This window comes from Lepisma saccharinum, chromosome 29, assembly GCF_977018435.1.
Source record: "Lepisma saccharinum chromosome 29, izLepSacc3.1, whole genome shotgun sequence".
In the NCBI taxonomy this organism is placed as follows: Eukaryota; Metazoa; Arthropoda; class Insecta; order Zygentoma; family Lepismatidae; genus Lepisma; species Lepisma saccharinum.
In genome coordinates, this window is record NC_139257.1 from 44,023,526 (window position 1) to 44,042,309 (window position 18,784).

Here is an 18,784-nt window from a genome sequence, read left to right on the forward strand (position 1 = left end):
TTTAAAAAAATCTCTTAAAGAAAAGGCACATTTCGAAACACTGGTGAGACCACTTGACTTTCGACCCTCGTGTCATCTGCAGGGACATAATGCAAATAACGGCATAATGTTGTTGCTTTACAGAAAATGTAAGTTCCTTACATAAAAAGTGATTATTTCTTGTTCTGCAGCATTCTATGGCGAAGTTTTCAGTTTCCGTGAAAGAAAATACCTCGAAGAACTTCGACAATGCTACAGAAACTGATTTCAGTAAGTAGTTTCTCCTGTAAATTTGAAGAAATTCGTTTGGGCAATATCGCATATTTACCCTTATCATACCTGTCCGATGTTCTTGATGTGTACTGTTCAAGCCGTGACCATAGCCTTGTGATAGTTCGTACTTCGACTCTGGCTCGCGCTTCCTCCGTTATCCTGCACTAAGTGTATTGATGGTAATTTGTGATCAACTGAGAGCAGTGTCCTTCCGGACCTCATGTTATTACTCCTCCAGTCCTCTACCGGCGAGGTGTACTTTCATCACTTCCTGTATAACCTCAGCACGGAGGCATTAGGTAATTCAGCGCATTCCTGGGATAACTAGAGGCAGTCGACAGAGATGTCAGGTTAATGAACAGTGTAAAGAGAGCATTAAACGAGCCTCTTCTTTATCTTCACTCATTATACATACCTCATCCATGGCCGTATTTAGAGGGGGGTTTCTAGGGTTCAAACCCCCCCCCCCCCCCCCGAAACTTCTGACATGTTGGATTAATGGATGTTCAGAAACCAAAATCTGTAACAAATTTTCAATTTTTTTTTCGAAGCATCACAAAAATACAAGGAGACAATGTTGAAACGATCGAGCTAGAATTTTTATACATTTGGAATTCTGAAAGTTGAGTGAAACAGGATTTATTCTCGGAACTGCAGCCCACCGGCGACCCCCCCCCCCCCATTATTACTTCTGCTGTCATCTTTCCAGTGTTGTTCCTGCATCACAAGGAATATAGACTGAAGATTCCCTTATGATTGTCCCAAAATTCCCTTTCCAGCTTTTAAATTCCCCGTCCGATAAAGTCGAAAATAAATCCCCCTTGATAGGAGATCAAACCTAGTACCTCCAGATTCGTAGCGCATTACGTTGGCGATTGAGGTTACAATCCATGCACCAGGCTAAGCTTTTGAAGAGAATAACTGGTTCCACGCTTTTCAAAATTCCAAAAAATTAATTTTAAAGTCAAACAACAAAAACTTTATGACTAAAATTTCCATCTAACTTTTAAAGTTTTTTCTTGAAGGTATCTAAAGTTTAATGACGAAGTAAAATAATTGTGCATTTCAGTACACACTGTTTGAAACGTAAAAAAAACAAAAATAAACTTATGCTGGATATTCACTCATCTGCTGGATTGAGTAAGCCCCCTCAAGGATATAACAATAATATAATAATAATTATTATTAGTATTATTATTATGGAATAAAATTGTTTTATTATTATGAAATTTTAATTATTATTGTAAAATTATTAATATTATTTATATTATTCAAATTTCTGGCGACGCCCTGGGAACAATTATGAATGAACCCCCCCGAAAATTTGTCCTGCCTACGGCCATGATCTCATCAACACATTCGTAGCATACCCTGAAAAAAAGATACAGTTTAGCAAAAATTATTGATGTTTTTCTTCTTTTTAAATGTGTTTTGCAAATGACAATTTATCTACTAGTTGAACTATGTACTATCAACGATCCATTTTACAAGCTCTAGAGTACTGCATAGGACCACTTTTGTTCGCTAGTAATCGATTATCTCCCACCTCAAACATGTGCACTGGAATATCATTTTAATGTAACAATCATAGACACATAATGTAAAATATCTACCTTGGTAGTTTCAGCCCACAATCATCCATTTCATTTTCATATATCACCGTGTATTGATAAGATAGACTAAACTACATTTTAGCATGGAAATGATGAATATGTTCACTTAAGTTTCACTTTCACTGTTTCTTTCACTTCATTATCCATATTTGAGGGCCTACTACCCAGGGCCGGATTTACCTCTTTGCCGCCCCTAAGCCAAGCAAGCTCTGCCGCCTCCCATACCGTTTATCAAGAAGAAGAAGAAGAAAAAATCTGTATTACTATTTTTACTATTAACGGCATGCCGTATTAATTAAATGATAGTTACATACAAAAATGTAACAAAGCGATATGGCATAAATTATATAAATCACATTTTAACATTCATTAACGGCACTTTCCTCACTTTTTTCCTGATTACATTTCTGTATAAAAAAATAACTGATTTTCGGAACTTTCTTCAGAAATGCTTCCTGCTTTTCAACTTTCTCCTCTTTGCACTTTTTGTATTGTGACCCACTGAGGCTTAATCTTTGATCGCTCATAATGAGCGTAATGACGTTTTAAACTTACCCCAACAAACGCACGTAGGACACTGACACACGCGAGATGCGACACACACAATAATATTCTCGAGCAACTAACAGTAGAATAGTCCAATGCCAAACCCCTTTAATAATGCTTGCGGCGACAGTTTAATTCTCAACAATTAAACATGAATCACATGCTTTTGATATCCGGCCAATCCCGGCAGTAACAAGGAACTGCGTTCCTGGAATGCAGCCCATCCAGTTTTGTCTTTCCAAAGCAAGGGGCAGGCTCTACGTTTTTGCCGCAATCACCAACCCGGCTCAACACAATACTGTACATTCAAATCAACAACGTCGGTAATTAAAACAACAAATTAGTAAACTAGTTCAGAGTCCTGCTTTCCTGTCTTTCTTAAGAAATATTCTTCGTTGACTTATATTTACAATACAACTACATTAAGTCATTCCATTTGTGTGTCCAGAGAATAAAAGAGACAATCCGAAAATTAGGTCAACCCTACCAAAGTGCCGCTCTAGGCCCAGGCCTATGAGGCCTATTGGGAAATCTGGGCCTGCCACTACCACAGATACATTACTGTTAGTCGTGCACAAGTATTACCAAACCAATTGTCCACACAATGTTAAGCTCCTTGATTTACGCAATGAGAGCTTCAGGAATTGAAGCAAAAAGCCAAGCAAGTTTCTAACAACTTCTGCATATGTAAAAATACAGTCCTTAAGAACACACATAATGCAAGAGAAAAATTAATGAAAATAGTTGTGGACAGTATGCCGAGCAATACTTGTACATCCAACTGTACTATTAGGTTTTGAGTGTGTACTGCCCATTTTGCCTGTTCGAGCAAAGCAGCTCTCAATTCCGTACTAATTGTCCATGTGAACTGTTTAGCACTCAAGCAAAATCCCCTCCCTGCAGTACTCTAGCAAGCTCCAACAGAAAGCTTCTTGCATTTTTGCTTTCATTTAAAATGAAAGCAGAATTCAACTCTGTGGCGTACGGTGGCCATTTAGATAGTTGAAGCACTGAATATATAATTTTTAAGTAAACAATAGTAAATCAAGAGGCAGGCTTGCCTTGATAAAAATCACAGCTGGTAATAGTTTAAATTAAAAGAATAAATATCAAAAGATAAAAATCACAACTGATAATAGATTAAATTAAAAGAACAGATATTGAAATAATTAGACCTAATATCTAATTGAAATAATTAGACCTAAAAGAGGACCATATTCTGCAGTGTACTTCAACAGTTCCACATAATTGCCCTGATTAACTCTTTCGCTGCGGAATTCTCTGGCACACAATATCCCTTGGCTGCGTAATTAAATTTGAAAAAATATTTTTTTTATAAACAAATAGTTTTCACAATTACATTGCGTTATATATGAGAGAGAACTTACAAAATTCATTATTGCACTGGAAAACCATTCTGTAGTCCCTGGTGGTATGATATTTTGAAAAATTTTGAAATATTTTGAAATTTTGAAAAAAAAATTAGAAAGAATAATTTTAAAAAATTACATTGCAAAATATGTTATAGAGAAATTACAAAAGTCATTCCTTGCACTGGCAAACCATTCTGTAGTCCCTGATGGTATGGTATTTCTCAAAACACGGGATGACACAGAGTGGTGGAGCGGCGTGGAAATTCGTAAGTAGTATCAAGATACTGGGTGGTGAAAACTTCAGTTTGTTCTGCTGTGTGTTCAAATACTGAGCGGGGGAAATATTTGATAAAACAAGAAAATGGTGTGCTAAATATTGTACTGTCACCAAGTAACTTAGCACTTGCCTGTGTCGAACTTCCCGCACCTAGATCAATGCTGCTTTGCACTCTGCTCCATAATGTTACGGACGGCGGTACAAATTCTTCATCAGACACTACACAATCACTGTCACCATTTGAAGTCTCATAAAAACTGTCGCTATTATCATCACAATTTAATTCACCTTCTGATTCAACAGTTGAGTAACATCATTATCAGACAAGTGTTGACGACTTGACGAAGCCATGTTGTTTACATTCGAACATGCATTTGAAACTGACATGTCAGAGCACTCAACGCTCGTATTCTAAACGGAGGCGTAATTAGCGACATCATATGGATATAAACAAAACTACAAGTTCAAATAGTTCCAAATAGTATAAACAGATGTCAGAAGGCTACTAAAAGCGACGTACTGCTGAAATGTGACACCCGCAGCGAGTGGAAGTATGAACTCGCAATAATGCGACTTCCGCAGAGCAAGGCACCTGGCGTGCTGTGCATAAATGCGACAACCGCAGCGAAAGAGTTAATAGAATTTGCTGTTTCATCATGTCCTCGAAAGGCCAACTCTTGTTTTCCCAGAAAACACACTGCATTGATGTCTCTGTTCCGCCTTACCTTTTGATTCTGTAGAGATATTTCATTTTTAAGCTGGTCATCAAGCACAGTTTCTATTCTATTTTTGCCAAAAACATCTATAGCTACAGACGATCGTAGATGGTTAACACAGAGTCTGTGCTCGGCTATTGACTTCACTAACTCCCTGTCCGATGCTAGCTTAGTTTGTAGCAGAGCGCACGGCCCGTGATCTTGAGGTGTGCACGCAACTGTCTGCCACTGCAGAACTTGTGCAAGAGGGAGATCGCTTCGGTTTAACCTGCAGGGGCTGGTATTTGGTTCTATGTATAGCAAAGAAATAAACGGTTTTATCTAGATATTATTGAATAATCATGTGATTATAATGACAATATATTGTTACGTTATTGCATTCCAAAGCAATGCTTCGGTAGCTTACATTGTATGCATGCCACTAATTAAACTACAAATATTAATTTAGTTATATTTTCTGTTTGCAGAAGTAATAGGTGCCCTCACATCAGTCCTTATGATTTGGCTGGTCACAGGAGTCCTTGTGTATCTGGCTGTTGAAAGAATAGTCAATGGCGACTTTGAAATAAATGCTGTGATAATGCTTATAACATCAGGCGTAGGAGTGCTTGTGAATATAATGTAAGTATAATGAAGCCAACCAATGCTCATTTTATCAGCAATTATTTATAATATGTAGCATTAACTTTCTTACTTTTGATTGTTTTTGCCAAGTTGCATAACGGATTGGGAAATTTAGATTACAGCTGAAATTGATTTATGCTTATCTAGCAATAACAAGTTTGTACAGTAGCTAATGAAGTCAAATTTTTCTGTTCTGAATACAAATTGAATTGGTATTAATTTATTTTTCTCACACAATAGCAATCAATTGGCATATGTTATTTTCATTTGAAAATTATTAGGTCTTTGCAACACCTAAAACACACATACAGGAAGTTTATTGTAATGCAATAGAATGATGTATTTTTCTGTTTTTACTTTGGTGTAATGATGTAATACCAATGTACTACACAACGTTTGTTCTTTGTGCATTGTAAGCTCTTACTGGTAGTCTTTCTGCATCCATCTTCATGTGTCTCGGCTCCATACATAATTATTGGCACATAGTATGTGTTATATATTACCTACATTTCATTGGTACATCCCTGTTCTATATTAATCTTTGAATGCTTCGATATAGTCCACCATGCATTTGCCCTCTTCTGTTTACCTCCTCATCTATTCTTCCACTTCTCTCAATTATGCTTCCTAGATATTTGAAACTCCACTACCCTCAACTCTTTCATGTCCATTTTTATTCATTTCTGGCTCTTTTCTTGTAGTATTAGCACTTCGCTCTTTCCTCACTGAATTTCATTCCTGCTCTCCTGATCTCCTCATTCCAACTATCAAGCTCTGTCTGTACGTCTTCTTCCCTGTTTTCCCATATTATTAAGTCATCAGCAAACAGGGCGTTCATCTCTTCCTCTCCTATCTTCTTCCCCACCTCTTCATTAATTGCATCCATTGTAATTATGATGAGCAGTGGGGAAAGAGCCCTTCCCTGTTTTAGTCCCATAATTTTACTGAACCACTCTGTTTTTCCCACTGGTGTCTTCACACAGCTCTGTTTGGCTTTGTATGTGCTCTGCACTCTGCACACTATCTCTTCCTCGACTCCTTAGAGCGTTCCAAATCTTTGTCCATGCTATCGTGCGCCTTTTCTATATCTAGGAATGCCATAATCAAATAATATCCATACTCGTAGTGTTTTTCCTGCATTCGCCTAATGGTGAATATCAGATCTACTGTTGATCTGCCTCTTCTAAATCCATACTGTTCCTCTCTCATGTTCAGCTCTGTTACTTCCCTTATTCTTTTCTCTAATATTTTCTCATACACCTTTGCTGAGTGGCACATAAGTGTTATTCCTCTGAAGTTTTTACATTCCTTTCTGTCACCCTTCTTGAATATGGGAACTATTAGTCCCTTTGTCCAATCTCTTGGCACTTCTCTCTCTTGCTTCACTGTTTTCAACACACTGTACAGCCACTGCACACCAATCACTCCTGCTCCTAGTATCATTTCCACTGGCACTTCATCTATCCAGGTGCTCTACCTCTCTTCAGTGCTTCCTCCACTTCTTTTAATGTGAGATTCATTTTATCCTTCCTGTTTTCTTTTTCCTTCACTTCTTCATGTTAATTTCCTTTTTTTTACGTTCAGCAATTTCTTGAAATGATTTCTCCACTTTCTCCTTATTTCTTCTACAACATTTCCCCTTTCATCCCTTAGCTTACCACTGTTTCCTCTTTCTCTTCTCTGTTCTCTCACTAATCCATGCAATATTTCTTGTTCCCATCTACACTTTGGTCCATTCTTCCATCAACTTTCTTCTTTACCCCTTTAGTACTGTTCTTGCCTCTTTCTTCTTTTCCACGCACTCTTTTCGTGCATTTTGTGATTTAACTTTAAACCATTTTCTAAATGTATCATTTTTGTTTTTCATACCTTTTCGACTGGCTCTACTAAAACATATAATTAATGGAGTAAAACATTATAATGTAAGCATGTGTCAAGAATGCATTAATATGCTGTTTATATCCACAAGTCATCATGCAGCAGTACTTAATAACAGATAGGATTTTAAAAATATATTTGTCTATACATAATGTGCACATGCAAGGCCTCTACTAATTATGTATAGACAAATATATTTTTAAAATCCTATCTGTTATTAAGTACTGCTGTATGAGGACTTGTGGATATAAACAGCATGCTAATGCATTCTTGACACATGTTTACCTTATAAATGATTAATATTACTTTTGGTATAACTATTTTCTTATTCCAGAATGGGATTTTCTTTGCACCAGCATGGCCACTCCCATGGAGGACACTCACATGGGGGACACTCCCATGGAGGCCATAGTCATGACAATAACACTGCCATTGCAGAATCAGGGCATGCAGGAACTGACAATGATGTGATGATTCATGATGGGCCAAACATTAATGTGAGGGCAGCGTTCATTCATGTTATAGGAGACTTTCTCCAGAGCATTGGAGTCTTCACTGCTGCTTTGATTATTTACTTTAAGGTGAGATATTTGTTTCCACAAATTCTTCCATCGGTCATTCAGTCTATGCCTTATCATAAAATTAGGGTGACCATAATATTATGACCCAAAAATGGGACATCCCAAGGACATCCCAATCCTGAAAAATTGGTTAGGTCTAATTATAAAATTATTGTTATAATTAACGTGTTATTGTTATTTGAAATATGATCTGTTGTCAAAAACATATTAATTATTATAATCTTGGTATATTTCTGGTCCCTTCTGATCAACCTATGATATAATAATAATAATAATAAATTCTTTATTTCTGTAGACCCATATCCAAGGGTGTGGAAAACAACATACAATACTAAATATTACAAATGGAGTAATATTACAATGAAAAGAACAACGCAAACACAAAAATACAAATAAATCATATGGGTTAAACAGTTATAAGTGTCATATACTAAACTTCTAAAGGAGAAAATCGAAATATAAGAGGCATACAATATCAAATTAATTTAGATGCTGCAATTTACTAATCCAGTTTAGCTATTTAAAGTCATTGAGATTATATAGAGGTATATCTGTTAAATACTGTTTAATTGCTTTCAGTTTCTTGTAAGTTTCTGTAATTTGTTTGATGTGTGTGGGAAGTTCGTTATGGTAGTTTTTTTCCTGCAACATGAGGTGAAGTTGAGGAACGCCAGAGGTATTTATCAGAATAATCAATTTCTTGAGCAGATTTATTCTTCACCAACTGTTTATAAATCTCCCCGAAAACCTTACCCCACATATCAGACACACAGCACGAGATTTGTCTTGTGTCAAGATGAACTAACTTTAAATTATTGTTGAAATTCCATATTGAAACTACATGTACGCTTCTTGACCATGCTTGCTCACTGCTATACAAATAATGAAACGCACACAAGACAATACAATATTTTTTTTTAGCATGAAATGTATCTCAAATTTAGACTAGGTTTTCAAGATAACACGTAGACTTTTGGTGTCTTCTTAATAATATCGACGGGATGACCAGGACAGGACTCTAAAATGGGACTGTCCTGGTCACCGTACTTAAAATCTGCATTATTTTTATTGTTTTTGTAGGCAAGGCAAATAATGTTAAAAACCAAGTGACAGTACACAATGAGAGTTGTTTTTTAGGATAGGGTTTAAGTTGTTGGAATTTGTTTTTGATTAAGTCTCTGGCAATAGGCAATTTTCTTCTGATTCTATTCCGCATTACATGACTATTCCACAATAAACCAAATGCTGATTAATTTTACATGTAGAGGGTCAACGAAGTTAGTAATAAGTTGTTTTTTTATAGAGCGTATATTGATACACTTGTATGTTGAATTGTATCTTCTGCAAATATGCTGTATAAAGAAAGATACTGCCGAAGTACTAATTGAAGTGAGTGTACCATGTATTCAATTTTTAATTACTACTACTATTATTGTAAAGCATCCTTTCAGATACTTCCATTCCTCCTGCACCATCTTGGCCCAATCACTTGTTCTTATGGAAATCTCAGAATTTACATGCGGCATTTTTTTAAAAAAATAATATTGCCTATTTTACGTATATTTGCCTACACAGATACTTATGAAATGTTTATTTGTAACAATAATCTCTTCTTTCAGCCAACGTGGGTGATAGTTGATCCTATCTGCACTTTCTTATTCTCCATTCTGGTCCTCATCACCACATTTGCAATTCTGAAGGACACATTGACTGTTCTTATGGAAGGTGAGTTCATTTTGGAATATTTTGAATAGTAAATTGTTTCTTGTCACTATGCAAGAGACTCTATTGGGTAACAAGCCCAACAGGTGTTACACTTTTAGTTCTAGTAAAATGTATGTAATTAAATGGCAAAATTCATAAACAACTTCAAAGTTCAACTCTGGTGTTCGAGATCCTGTTTGTTAGATTGCAACACTTCAGCACCAGGTGGTACTTGGGAACTCCCACATTCGGCTTGTGGAAAGCTGTAAACCTATGGCCAGAGGTTGACATCAGCGTTGCAAACCTCGTGTTTTAGAAAAAGTGTTGTTCATGGACATCCACAGTATTTCTGTCCACCAGGGAGGATTAAGCAAAGTATGTTTTCCAGGGGTTTGTGTAAAGTAGGTATATTTCCCCGATAATAGAGTTGCTACCTCAAAAGATACTAATTCAATTTGAAGTTAATATTTTTCTGGAACGCTTTTACAATAATTAACATAATTTGATGTGACTGAAATGAAATTATATGTGTGAAAATGGTTGACATTCATTTCCCCTTCTGGACATCCATGGCATAGTTTAAACTCCAAAATTATGCTACATACTACTAAATTGTTCTGGGATCTTCTTATTATTAATAGTAATCTATAACAAAAACATTAATATAAATTGGAATTGTTTAACCAATGGGATGGGTTCGATGTTTTAAGTGAAAAGTTTGAGAAAATTCAACCACCACAAACAGTGGCCCTCTTGTTTTATTTTTATACCCAACTTCCAAACGACTTCAAAGAACTTGTTCGAGATTTAGCACCATTATGCTTGGGTTGGCTTCACTGGCTAACCGTGAATATGCACCAGCAAGACACAGGTCCTGCAAGAGGAGTGAGTTCCAGCACTGTCGGGTATGAATGGTTGGATGCAAAGGAAATTTGAGCTGGTGGTGTTTCAAGGAGATTCTTCAAGAACCGAGTTCTGAAGCAAAAAACTAACAGGAAGGGGAAAAAGGAGAAGCATAAAAATGAGCAGGAAATGGGAAAACTAAAAAAAAAGGTAAAAAAAAAAGGTAAAGTGTTCCCCTGTGCATAGCATCACGCCATGAAGGCGTATAGGGGGTGTGGGGGTAACGCCCCACACTTTCTTGATCCGGTCGTGAGTGGGGGTGATGTGATCAGCATCACGCCCCTGACCGCCTTTACCCCCAGGGTTTCCCCCAGGTACCCATGTTATTCGATGCTGGGTGGGCGCCGGGGCCGCCTCCATCGTTAGAAAAGTTCCCGGAATGGGAAAACTAATACACATTAATGTGCTAAATTCTTGTTTCTGTTTCTCGCTTGTAAAAGAGCTAAAAAGTGGGAAAAAGTTTTCTTTAAAATTCAATGTTTAATGAAAACTGAAGATTGAACCAATTTCACAAAGCTCATGTCAAATATGAACCAAATGTTATTAATTACATTTAATTACATAGTGCGTGATTTAAACACTCCTCGAACAACATACGAAATGCCTGTTTATGGTCTTTGGGTGCTCGATTTGCTTTTACACTACATGTACCAAGAAAAGGAAATTTTTCTCTGCGTAATGAAGCATAGTGTAGGTGCACGGTTACCTTTTGCTCACCCTGTATAAAGTATGGTAAAAAAACTTCAACCAGTACATTAAAATTTCGCAGATGCACTTAAAACTCTCGAAACACATACTGGCCTTTTAACAAGTCCCAACAATTAATTAGTAAAATAAGGAAAGCCATATGAATTTCTTTCACATTTAGTCAATTAGTATAGAATTAATGAATTGTTAAAATCTAATTTTATATATGTACAGTAATATTTAATAATTATGCATATTACTCTGATATCAGTCGCAGATTTTGTAAGTTAATGAAATCTCAAATTAAGTCAGCATAAACAGTTAAGTTTTTGTCATCAAGTATGCCACAGTGCAAATGTTTCAATTCTTACATTTATGATGTATTAACTGTAGATTTATGTGACTATATTTTTCCAGGAATTCCTAGAGGTGTGAGTTTTGACAAGGTTCTACAAGATCTCCTTAAGATTGAGGGAGTGGTCAGAGTCCATAACCTTCGAATCTGGGCTCTCACCATGGATAAAACGGCTCTTTCAGCTCATCTTGCCATTAGTAAGTTCATTAATGCATACTATCTATTGAATTCCAGAATATAATTCACATTGCAACTGGTTAGTATTTAGTCATAACCGCCAGAGTGAAAACAACTTTGGATATATTTGAAACTGTAAATAATTTAATATATAAAGGGTGTTTTTTTTAAGAGTGATAGAACTTTTGATAGAGATAGCTGTCATTTGTTTTGTTTTGGTGACATGTTGTTTTGTCATTTCATATCAGTGAGCATTGGCAAATTATCATGGAAAGACTGACGCCGCAACAACGTTTACAAATTGTGGAAATATATTTCCAAAATCAATGTTCTGTTCGCCAAACATATAGAGCACTTTGGAAATATCGGTGCTGTCATGAATTGGCCTCCAAGATCATGTGACCTAATGCCACTGGATTATTTTCTTTGGGATATCTAAAGTCTCTGGTTTATGCTGATAAACCAGCAACAATTGACGCTTTGGAAGCCAACATAACTCGTGTTATTAACGACATACGTCCCCAATTACTTGAAAAAGTGGTTCAAAATTGGACTGATCGAATCCGGTTCATCACAGCTAGTCGTGGTGGACATATGCCGGAAATTATTTTCAAAAAGTAAATGTCAGAAAGTTATCTTTCAAATGAAAACACAATTGGCTTCAAACTTATTTTTTTATGTGTTTTATTTCAATTCAAAGTTCTATCACTCTAAAAAAAAAAACACCCTATATTTTGATCCACTGATATGAGATTTAATTTTCACTTTTAAATTAAAGATAGAAGAAACATAAGTAATCATATAATGTCTAAATAAAATTGTATAGATATAAGATGGCTGCCATATTGTTTAAGGAGATTTCAGGAAGAAATTGGAAATACAAGTTGATGTCCTCTCGTTCCCCATTGCTTAGACTTATTGCATGAGAAATAAGTCATTCAGTACAATACTGAATTTTGACAACACCTGTTTAATTTTGTGAACTTACACAGAACTGCCACAATAATAATAACATATTCATGTATACTTTTAGTCCATTTTCATCCATCCATATAACAAAATCCCATCGTCATGGTAACAAATGCAGAATATAAATTTGGTTACCTTTTCTTCATAAACTGAACCTATCATGAGTAAATAAATTTTCACAAACAAGAATATACTCCTAGCAAACATTTGTACACATTTAAGCAAGTTAAGTTGTATCTACTGAGTAATCATAATAATCTCCATGGGTGCTAAACACATGAGCTTTTGCTTTGGGGGGGGGGGGGTCAGACTCTGGGAGAAGCATATGATGTACCTGAGGGTTGTTGAATATCCCCTAGCTTATAAGGGGTCCGGAGACCTTCCCCCGGAAATAAAAAAAAAACTAAAAACACTGAGTTTTAGGCCTTTTAGATTTGAAAGTGTTACATTTCCTAGCTTAAGTAAACAAATATTAATTAGTATATTGGTTGTCAGTTTTTAAAGGAAGCAAAACGGTACGATTATTGCATTTTGCATTTCATTAATTGTTTATTGATACAATACTTGTATTACTTTAAAAAGTTACAGTACAAAAGTAAGCTTCAGAAATTTTAGAAAAATTACATTGAAAAGTTCTTTTGATGCCTCAGCAGTAACTGTTGGTTCAACACAAAGTCATGTTAAGTTTTTCTATCTTCAAACTGTATACATCAATCAAATCGTCTAAGACCTGCTATTGCGGTGCAATTACCGCACATGCCATCATGCCAAACGTCAAGATTTGCGGTATGGCTTCATAACAAAAATGTAGTAATTGAACTTAATCATGTTATTTTTTTAGTATTTTTTTAAGTTGGGGGGCAGCCCCCCCTGGCCCCTCCAGAACTCCGCCTATGGTTAAACACAACATGAAATCTTTGTAAGTTCATTTAACTCTTCAACAAACTAGCATAAGATTAATATTTTCATAAACTAGTATTTGGTTAGTCTTTTGATGCAGCAAATGTTGTTTCTGTATCTAAAGTAAATCAAAAGGCATTTTATTGAAACATTTCCTTAATTGATTGAGTTTTCTTTCTTTCCAGAACCTGGAGTCAGCCCTCAATCGGTTCTAAGGCATGCCACATTCAACATCCAATCGAACTTCAACATTTATGAAATGACTCTTCAAATAGAGGAATTCAAAGATGACATGGATGATTGCAGACATTGTGAAAACCCAAAGAAATGATAAACGAAAGCTACATGAAAATCAAACATAGGTGCTGCATTTACTTTTTGAATGTATTTTCCTGTTTGGAGAGTTGTTCATACATGTGAATAATATAGTGAGTGAAACAATGATTTTTGACATTGCATATATAACTGTGGAACTTCATGTATTGAAGCTCCTTGTTTGGATGTTGACAAGACTGATGTTTTTAACTGCTGCTTAAATTTTCGAACAAAATAGCTCCCTTTCTGTACATAATTGTTATTAAAACTTTGTTTGAGTAGTATATATAAAAATTCGGTTTTAAATGTCAAGATGTGTCCATATACATATCTTAAATGTAATTTTACTGCCAGGCAACATGTTAATAATTGTATAATAGACAGTTGAGTGTGAGAAAGTTTGTGTGTATGATTACTGGAACATTAACATAAGCATGGTTTTTAACTAATAACCAGTAAGTAATTTATTTTTTTTAACAACTTGACAAATGAGATTTGATTCCTGTTTACTTTCATCTTTTTATGTGTATTCAGCAATTAAATATTATTTAGTATAGAATAATTAATTTCTCTTTCTCTCTATTCTTATGAAATTGCTGTGTGTTATAAATATTGTTAGATTAAAAGTGTCTTATATATTCATTTTTCTTTTCACATCTTGCATAGGAAAGCATTTCACCGAAATTGATTTTTTAAAACTTTTATGGCAGTGGCTTGCAATGAGCTTAGAATAAACAATTGTATGTTTTTATATGGCTGTATAATCTGTATTTTTGTACTTGCAGAAATCTATTGTTGTATATTCTATCGTAAAACATACAATTATAACAAGTGTTTTTATGGCCGAAGAAAATTAATTTGAACAGTCTGTCTGGCTGATATGTTAGTTGTGATTTTGCTTGTACAGTGTTTCTATGTAAATATACAAGGAAAATTACAAAACTAGTCAATATGTGTAAAATGTAATGCAAGAATAAATTTACATATGTCCTGTGATACAATGAAAAGAATATTATTTATACTTTCTCAAAATCTTCAGACCTTCTACTGTGGTGCTAAGTATAGTTTCTATGTAAATTTCATTGTGGGATAGAAAAAGATGGATAAGATTCTCTTTGTCATATTCATTTGACCATCTAGAATACTTTGGCTTTTTCTCCGCCATTATTTCTTGTGGGCCTCTATGATGGTGTAGTACGAGGGCTATTTTTTTTATCAAGGTCCGATCGGTCGCGAAATAAAAACCACATTGAAAATCCGATGAAGCTGTGCGCGGATCTGTTGCGCAGTGTCTCTAGTATGCCCGTTGATCGCGTCAAGTCGCACATGTCAGTTCGGACTGCGCAGTGAGCACGGAAACATGCCTAGAACATTAGAGTCGCACGCCAAGTGTGCGAAGTGCGTGCAGTCATTCGATTTTTTCATGCTGAGGTGTGCAATGCAGCCGAAATTGATCAACGAATGAGTGCATTGTACAGTAAAACTTTCATGAGTGACAGCAAAGTGCGGCAATGGTGCAGGAACTTTGAAGAAGGATGTACAGACGTTCATGATGCAGGCGGTCAGGGAAGGAAGCGAGTGTCAACCGATGATCTTGTTCAGCGAGTGGATCAGGCGATTCGAGAAAATCGTTGGTTCACAATTTCTGTGTTGAGTGACTCGTTTCCCGAAATTTCAAGGTCAGCTCTCTCTACCATCGTGAGTGAGAGACTTCAGTACCACAAACTCTGTGCGAGATGGATTCACAAGATGTTGTCCAACAAGCACAGAAGACAGGGAATGGGCACCGCCTTAACGTTTCTTCAGCGCTACCATGATGAGGGAGAGGATTTTTTGAACAAAATTGTCACAAGGGGCGAGACATGGGTCCATTTCAAAAATGAAGAAACAAAAGAGCAATCCAAACAGTGGATGCATTCCCATTCCCAGAGTAAACCAAAGAAGTGCAAGTGAACCTTCTCCATCAGAAAGTGTGTGGCTACTGTGTTCTGGGACAGAAAAGGAGTGTTGATGGTGGAATTCATGAAACGTAGCACGACCATCACTGCAGCCTCATACAGCGTGACGCTTCAACGTCTACGAAGGGCAATTCAGAACAAGTGAAGAGGAATGTTTTGTCATCACGCATTGTCCTTCTTCATGACAATGCTCGGTTGCACACTGCAGCTGCAACACAGACGCTCCTGCAGCGTTTGCGATGGGAGATGTTTGATCACACACCATGCAGTCCAGACTTGGCTCCCTCAGATTTTCATCTTTTTCTCTCTTTGGCTAGGAGGACAGCATTTTGGCACAGACAACGAGCTGCAGACCAGCGTAGAGAATTGGCTGAAAGCACAGGCGGCTGCCTTCTATGACGAGGGTATTGGCAAGTTGGTACCACGCTACGAAGGATGTCTAAATCTGGGCGGCAACTATGTAGAGAAGTAGCTGGAAGGTGTAGCTAAATGTTGCAAATAAAACATTTTTGATTTCACTGTGGTTTTTATTTCGCAACCGATCGGCCCTTGAAAAAAAAAAAATAGCCCTCATATTAATGTTTTCATCTTGAATCTCCAGATTTGCTTTCCAAAGTCTTCCTCGGTAGCAGAGTGGTAAGTATAGCATGATGCTTCCGGGTTTGAATCCTGGCCTGGTCATGCAGGCCCGTACCCAGGGGAAGGGCCAGGGGGCCATGGCGCCCCTCCTTGAACCATGAAATTTTTAAATATGAACATATAAAAAGCTTCGAAAATAACAAATTTGGAAAAAAAAAATCAGTTTTGTCCTTGCATAAATGAATACTTTTGTTGTGGAGGCTCCAGAGGTCTGCTGTTTGTGCTGAAATATTTGGTAGTTTTAGTTTTATAACATTGATGCAAGGCTACCAGGATGTGGGCAATTAGGGGGCATGGGGGACAGTTGCCCCCGACATTTTTCCACTTTTGCCCCTGCACAATGCTAAGCCTTGTCTACCAGGACAGGTGGAGGCATATAGTGGTTCTGATCCCACTTGAAACTGTATGTTCAGTGCTGATTAGCTTAAGTGTACCTAAAACAAAAGCTGAAACTAGTCTACCTAGAGAAAGAAAATTGTCCTTGTCCTACGCCCTCTTTTAAAACATCTGGGGTAGTGACCTTAGCAACATATATACATATATGAGGTGTGGCTAGAAAAAAACTGGACACTTGCTACAAAATCTTTCATTGGTTATTTTGTACAATACGAACATTATCCCCTTCAAAGTACTCCCCTGCACTATCGATACACCGCTCCATACGAATCTTCCATTGCTGGAAGCAGTGCTTTAAATCATTTTCTGAAACAATGTTCATGACCTCCGTCGCTTTTGTTTTCACAGATTCTACAGTCGTAAATCTGGTTCCTTTCAGTGCTGATTTGATCTTTGGGAATAAAAAAGTTGCATGGAGCGAGATCTGGCAAATAGGGTGGATGTTCTAACACTGTGATCCCATACTTGGCCAAAAAAGCATTGACTGACAATGCCGTGTGTGCAGGAGCATTATCCTGATAATAATTCATGACTTCCTTTTCCACAAATCAGGTCATAGTCGTCCCTATCGTATTGTGACACACTTTTACTAAGCGTGTGAACCTCGAAAGGTTCGGGGATCAAACCTGGAGCCCTTTAGATGAATGATTCTTCAATTGGGGGTTAGTGGTAGCCCGTAAGCTCTCGCTTGGCTGCATCTGCTAACTGCAGGAGGTACCTGAATAAACTTAAATTTACAGAACCCTTTATAAAATGGCAACTCTCTAGATTTGGGTTACAATGACCTTAGGTCTGCATTGGCAAAGGATGGCATTATAAAAGTATATTACCAGTCTCTCTTTAGAAGCATGGACAGAAGGATTTCTAAAGTAACTCTCACTCGCTTGCTGAAGTTCGCCTCTTAAATTGTCACTCAGCTTCGCTGCACTCCACTTCCAAACAAGTTTCTAAAAGTCTCCATCCAGCCTGAATCTCCTTCCAAATCCAAACTCTCTCTCCTCTCTCCATAACTCAAAATCCCTTTTCTTACTCTCGAACCACTCTCCTGTTCTCTTCAAAACCCAAGACTCTCTCCCGAGCCAGATCCAACTTGCATTCCTCCTAATCAAAACTCCTCCCCTTTTTCTCTCTCATCAATTTTCCTTTGCAAATATTGGCGAATGCTTTTCGCTGAGCTGATGCTGAAGTTAACACTTTCCTATACTTCCTGCCAGGCTGCCTAGCTAAACGTAACTCGAAAATGAAAATGAGGGATACGTAACGCTATTTAAACCTTTGAAACCACTCAAACAATTGAGTGCGTGATAAACACTTATCTCCGTACACTTCCTTCAACAAAACATAAGTTTCTGTGGCAGATTTTCAGAGTTTCATAAGAAACATTACATTGATACAGTAGAATAGGTAAGACAAGAAACTCCTCGCGGCCTCACGCCCAAGCCATACGTAGGGGAAGGACGCACAGAAGCAGGGTTGGCAGTGCATACGGGTCAAATGTCTACGCAGAACGAGAACACAAGAAAACTAAGCAAGACGATCTGAGTGGTATGGTGGTAAACATACAACTGAATGACCGCGTTCTGCTTAGATGGAATCAATTTTGAACATCTTCAAACGGGGTTTGTTAATTTTCACCAAGGAATACAATTCTGGTGTGCGTCAAAGCGGGTGTTGTTTTGAACGAGCCACTGAATGAATCATAATGTCTTTTCGGGAGGAGGAAGAAGTCGCAGGATTTATTTGTACGTTATGGCATGAGGCGTTGTCAACAACAACAACACTGTTTCGTGTCAAATTTGTGATAAACTTCTCCCGGACCCTGTGGCTGAGTGGTTAGCACATCGCGCTGCGACGCCAAGGGTCCCGGGTTCGAATCCCGCTCGGTCATGGTTGTTTGTAAATGTCCATTCATCAATTTCAT

At 37.1% G+C, this 18,784-nt stretch overlaps 1 protein-coding gene across 3 annotated transcripts in view; it reads left to right on the plus strand.

Annotated features, from left to right (window-relative positions):
• LOC145981319 (proton-coupled zinc antiporter SLC30A2-like) overlaps nt 1-14,870 on the plus strand; it is an 84,693-nt gene extending 69,823 nt beyond the window's left edge. For all 3 annotated transcript variants that reach the window (XM_083114524.1, XM_083114525.1, XM_083114523.1), the window contains exons 5-9: nt 5,245-5,398; nt 7,614-7,860; nt 9,480-9,585; nt 11,572-11,706; nt 13,741-14,870. In XM_083114524.1, coding sequence (XP_082970650.1) covers nt 5,245-5,398; nt 7,614-7,860; nt 9,480-9,585; nt 11,572-11,706; nt 13,741-13,886 — 788 coding nt within the window. In that variant the 3' untranslated portion in view covers nt 13,887-14,870. The remainder of the gene's footprint in view (nt 1-5,244; nt 5,399-7,613; nt 7,861-9,479; nt 9,586-11,571; nt 11,707-13,740) is intronic.
• Nucleotides 14,871-18,784: the final 3,914 nt, after the last annotated feature.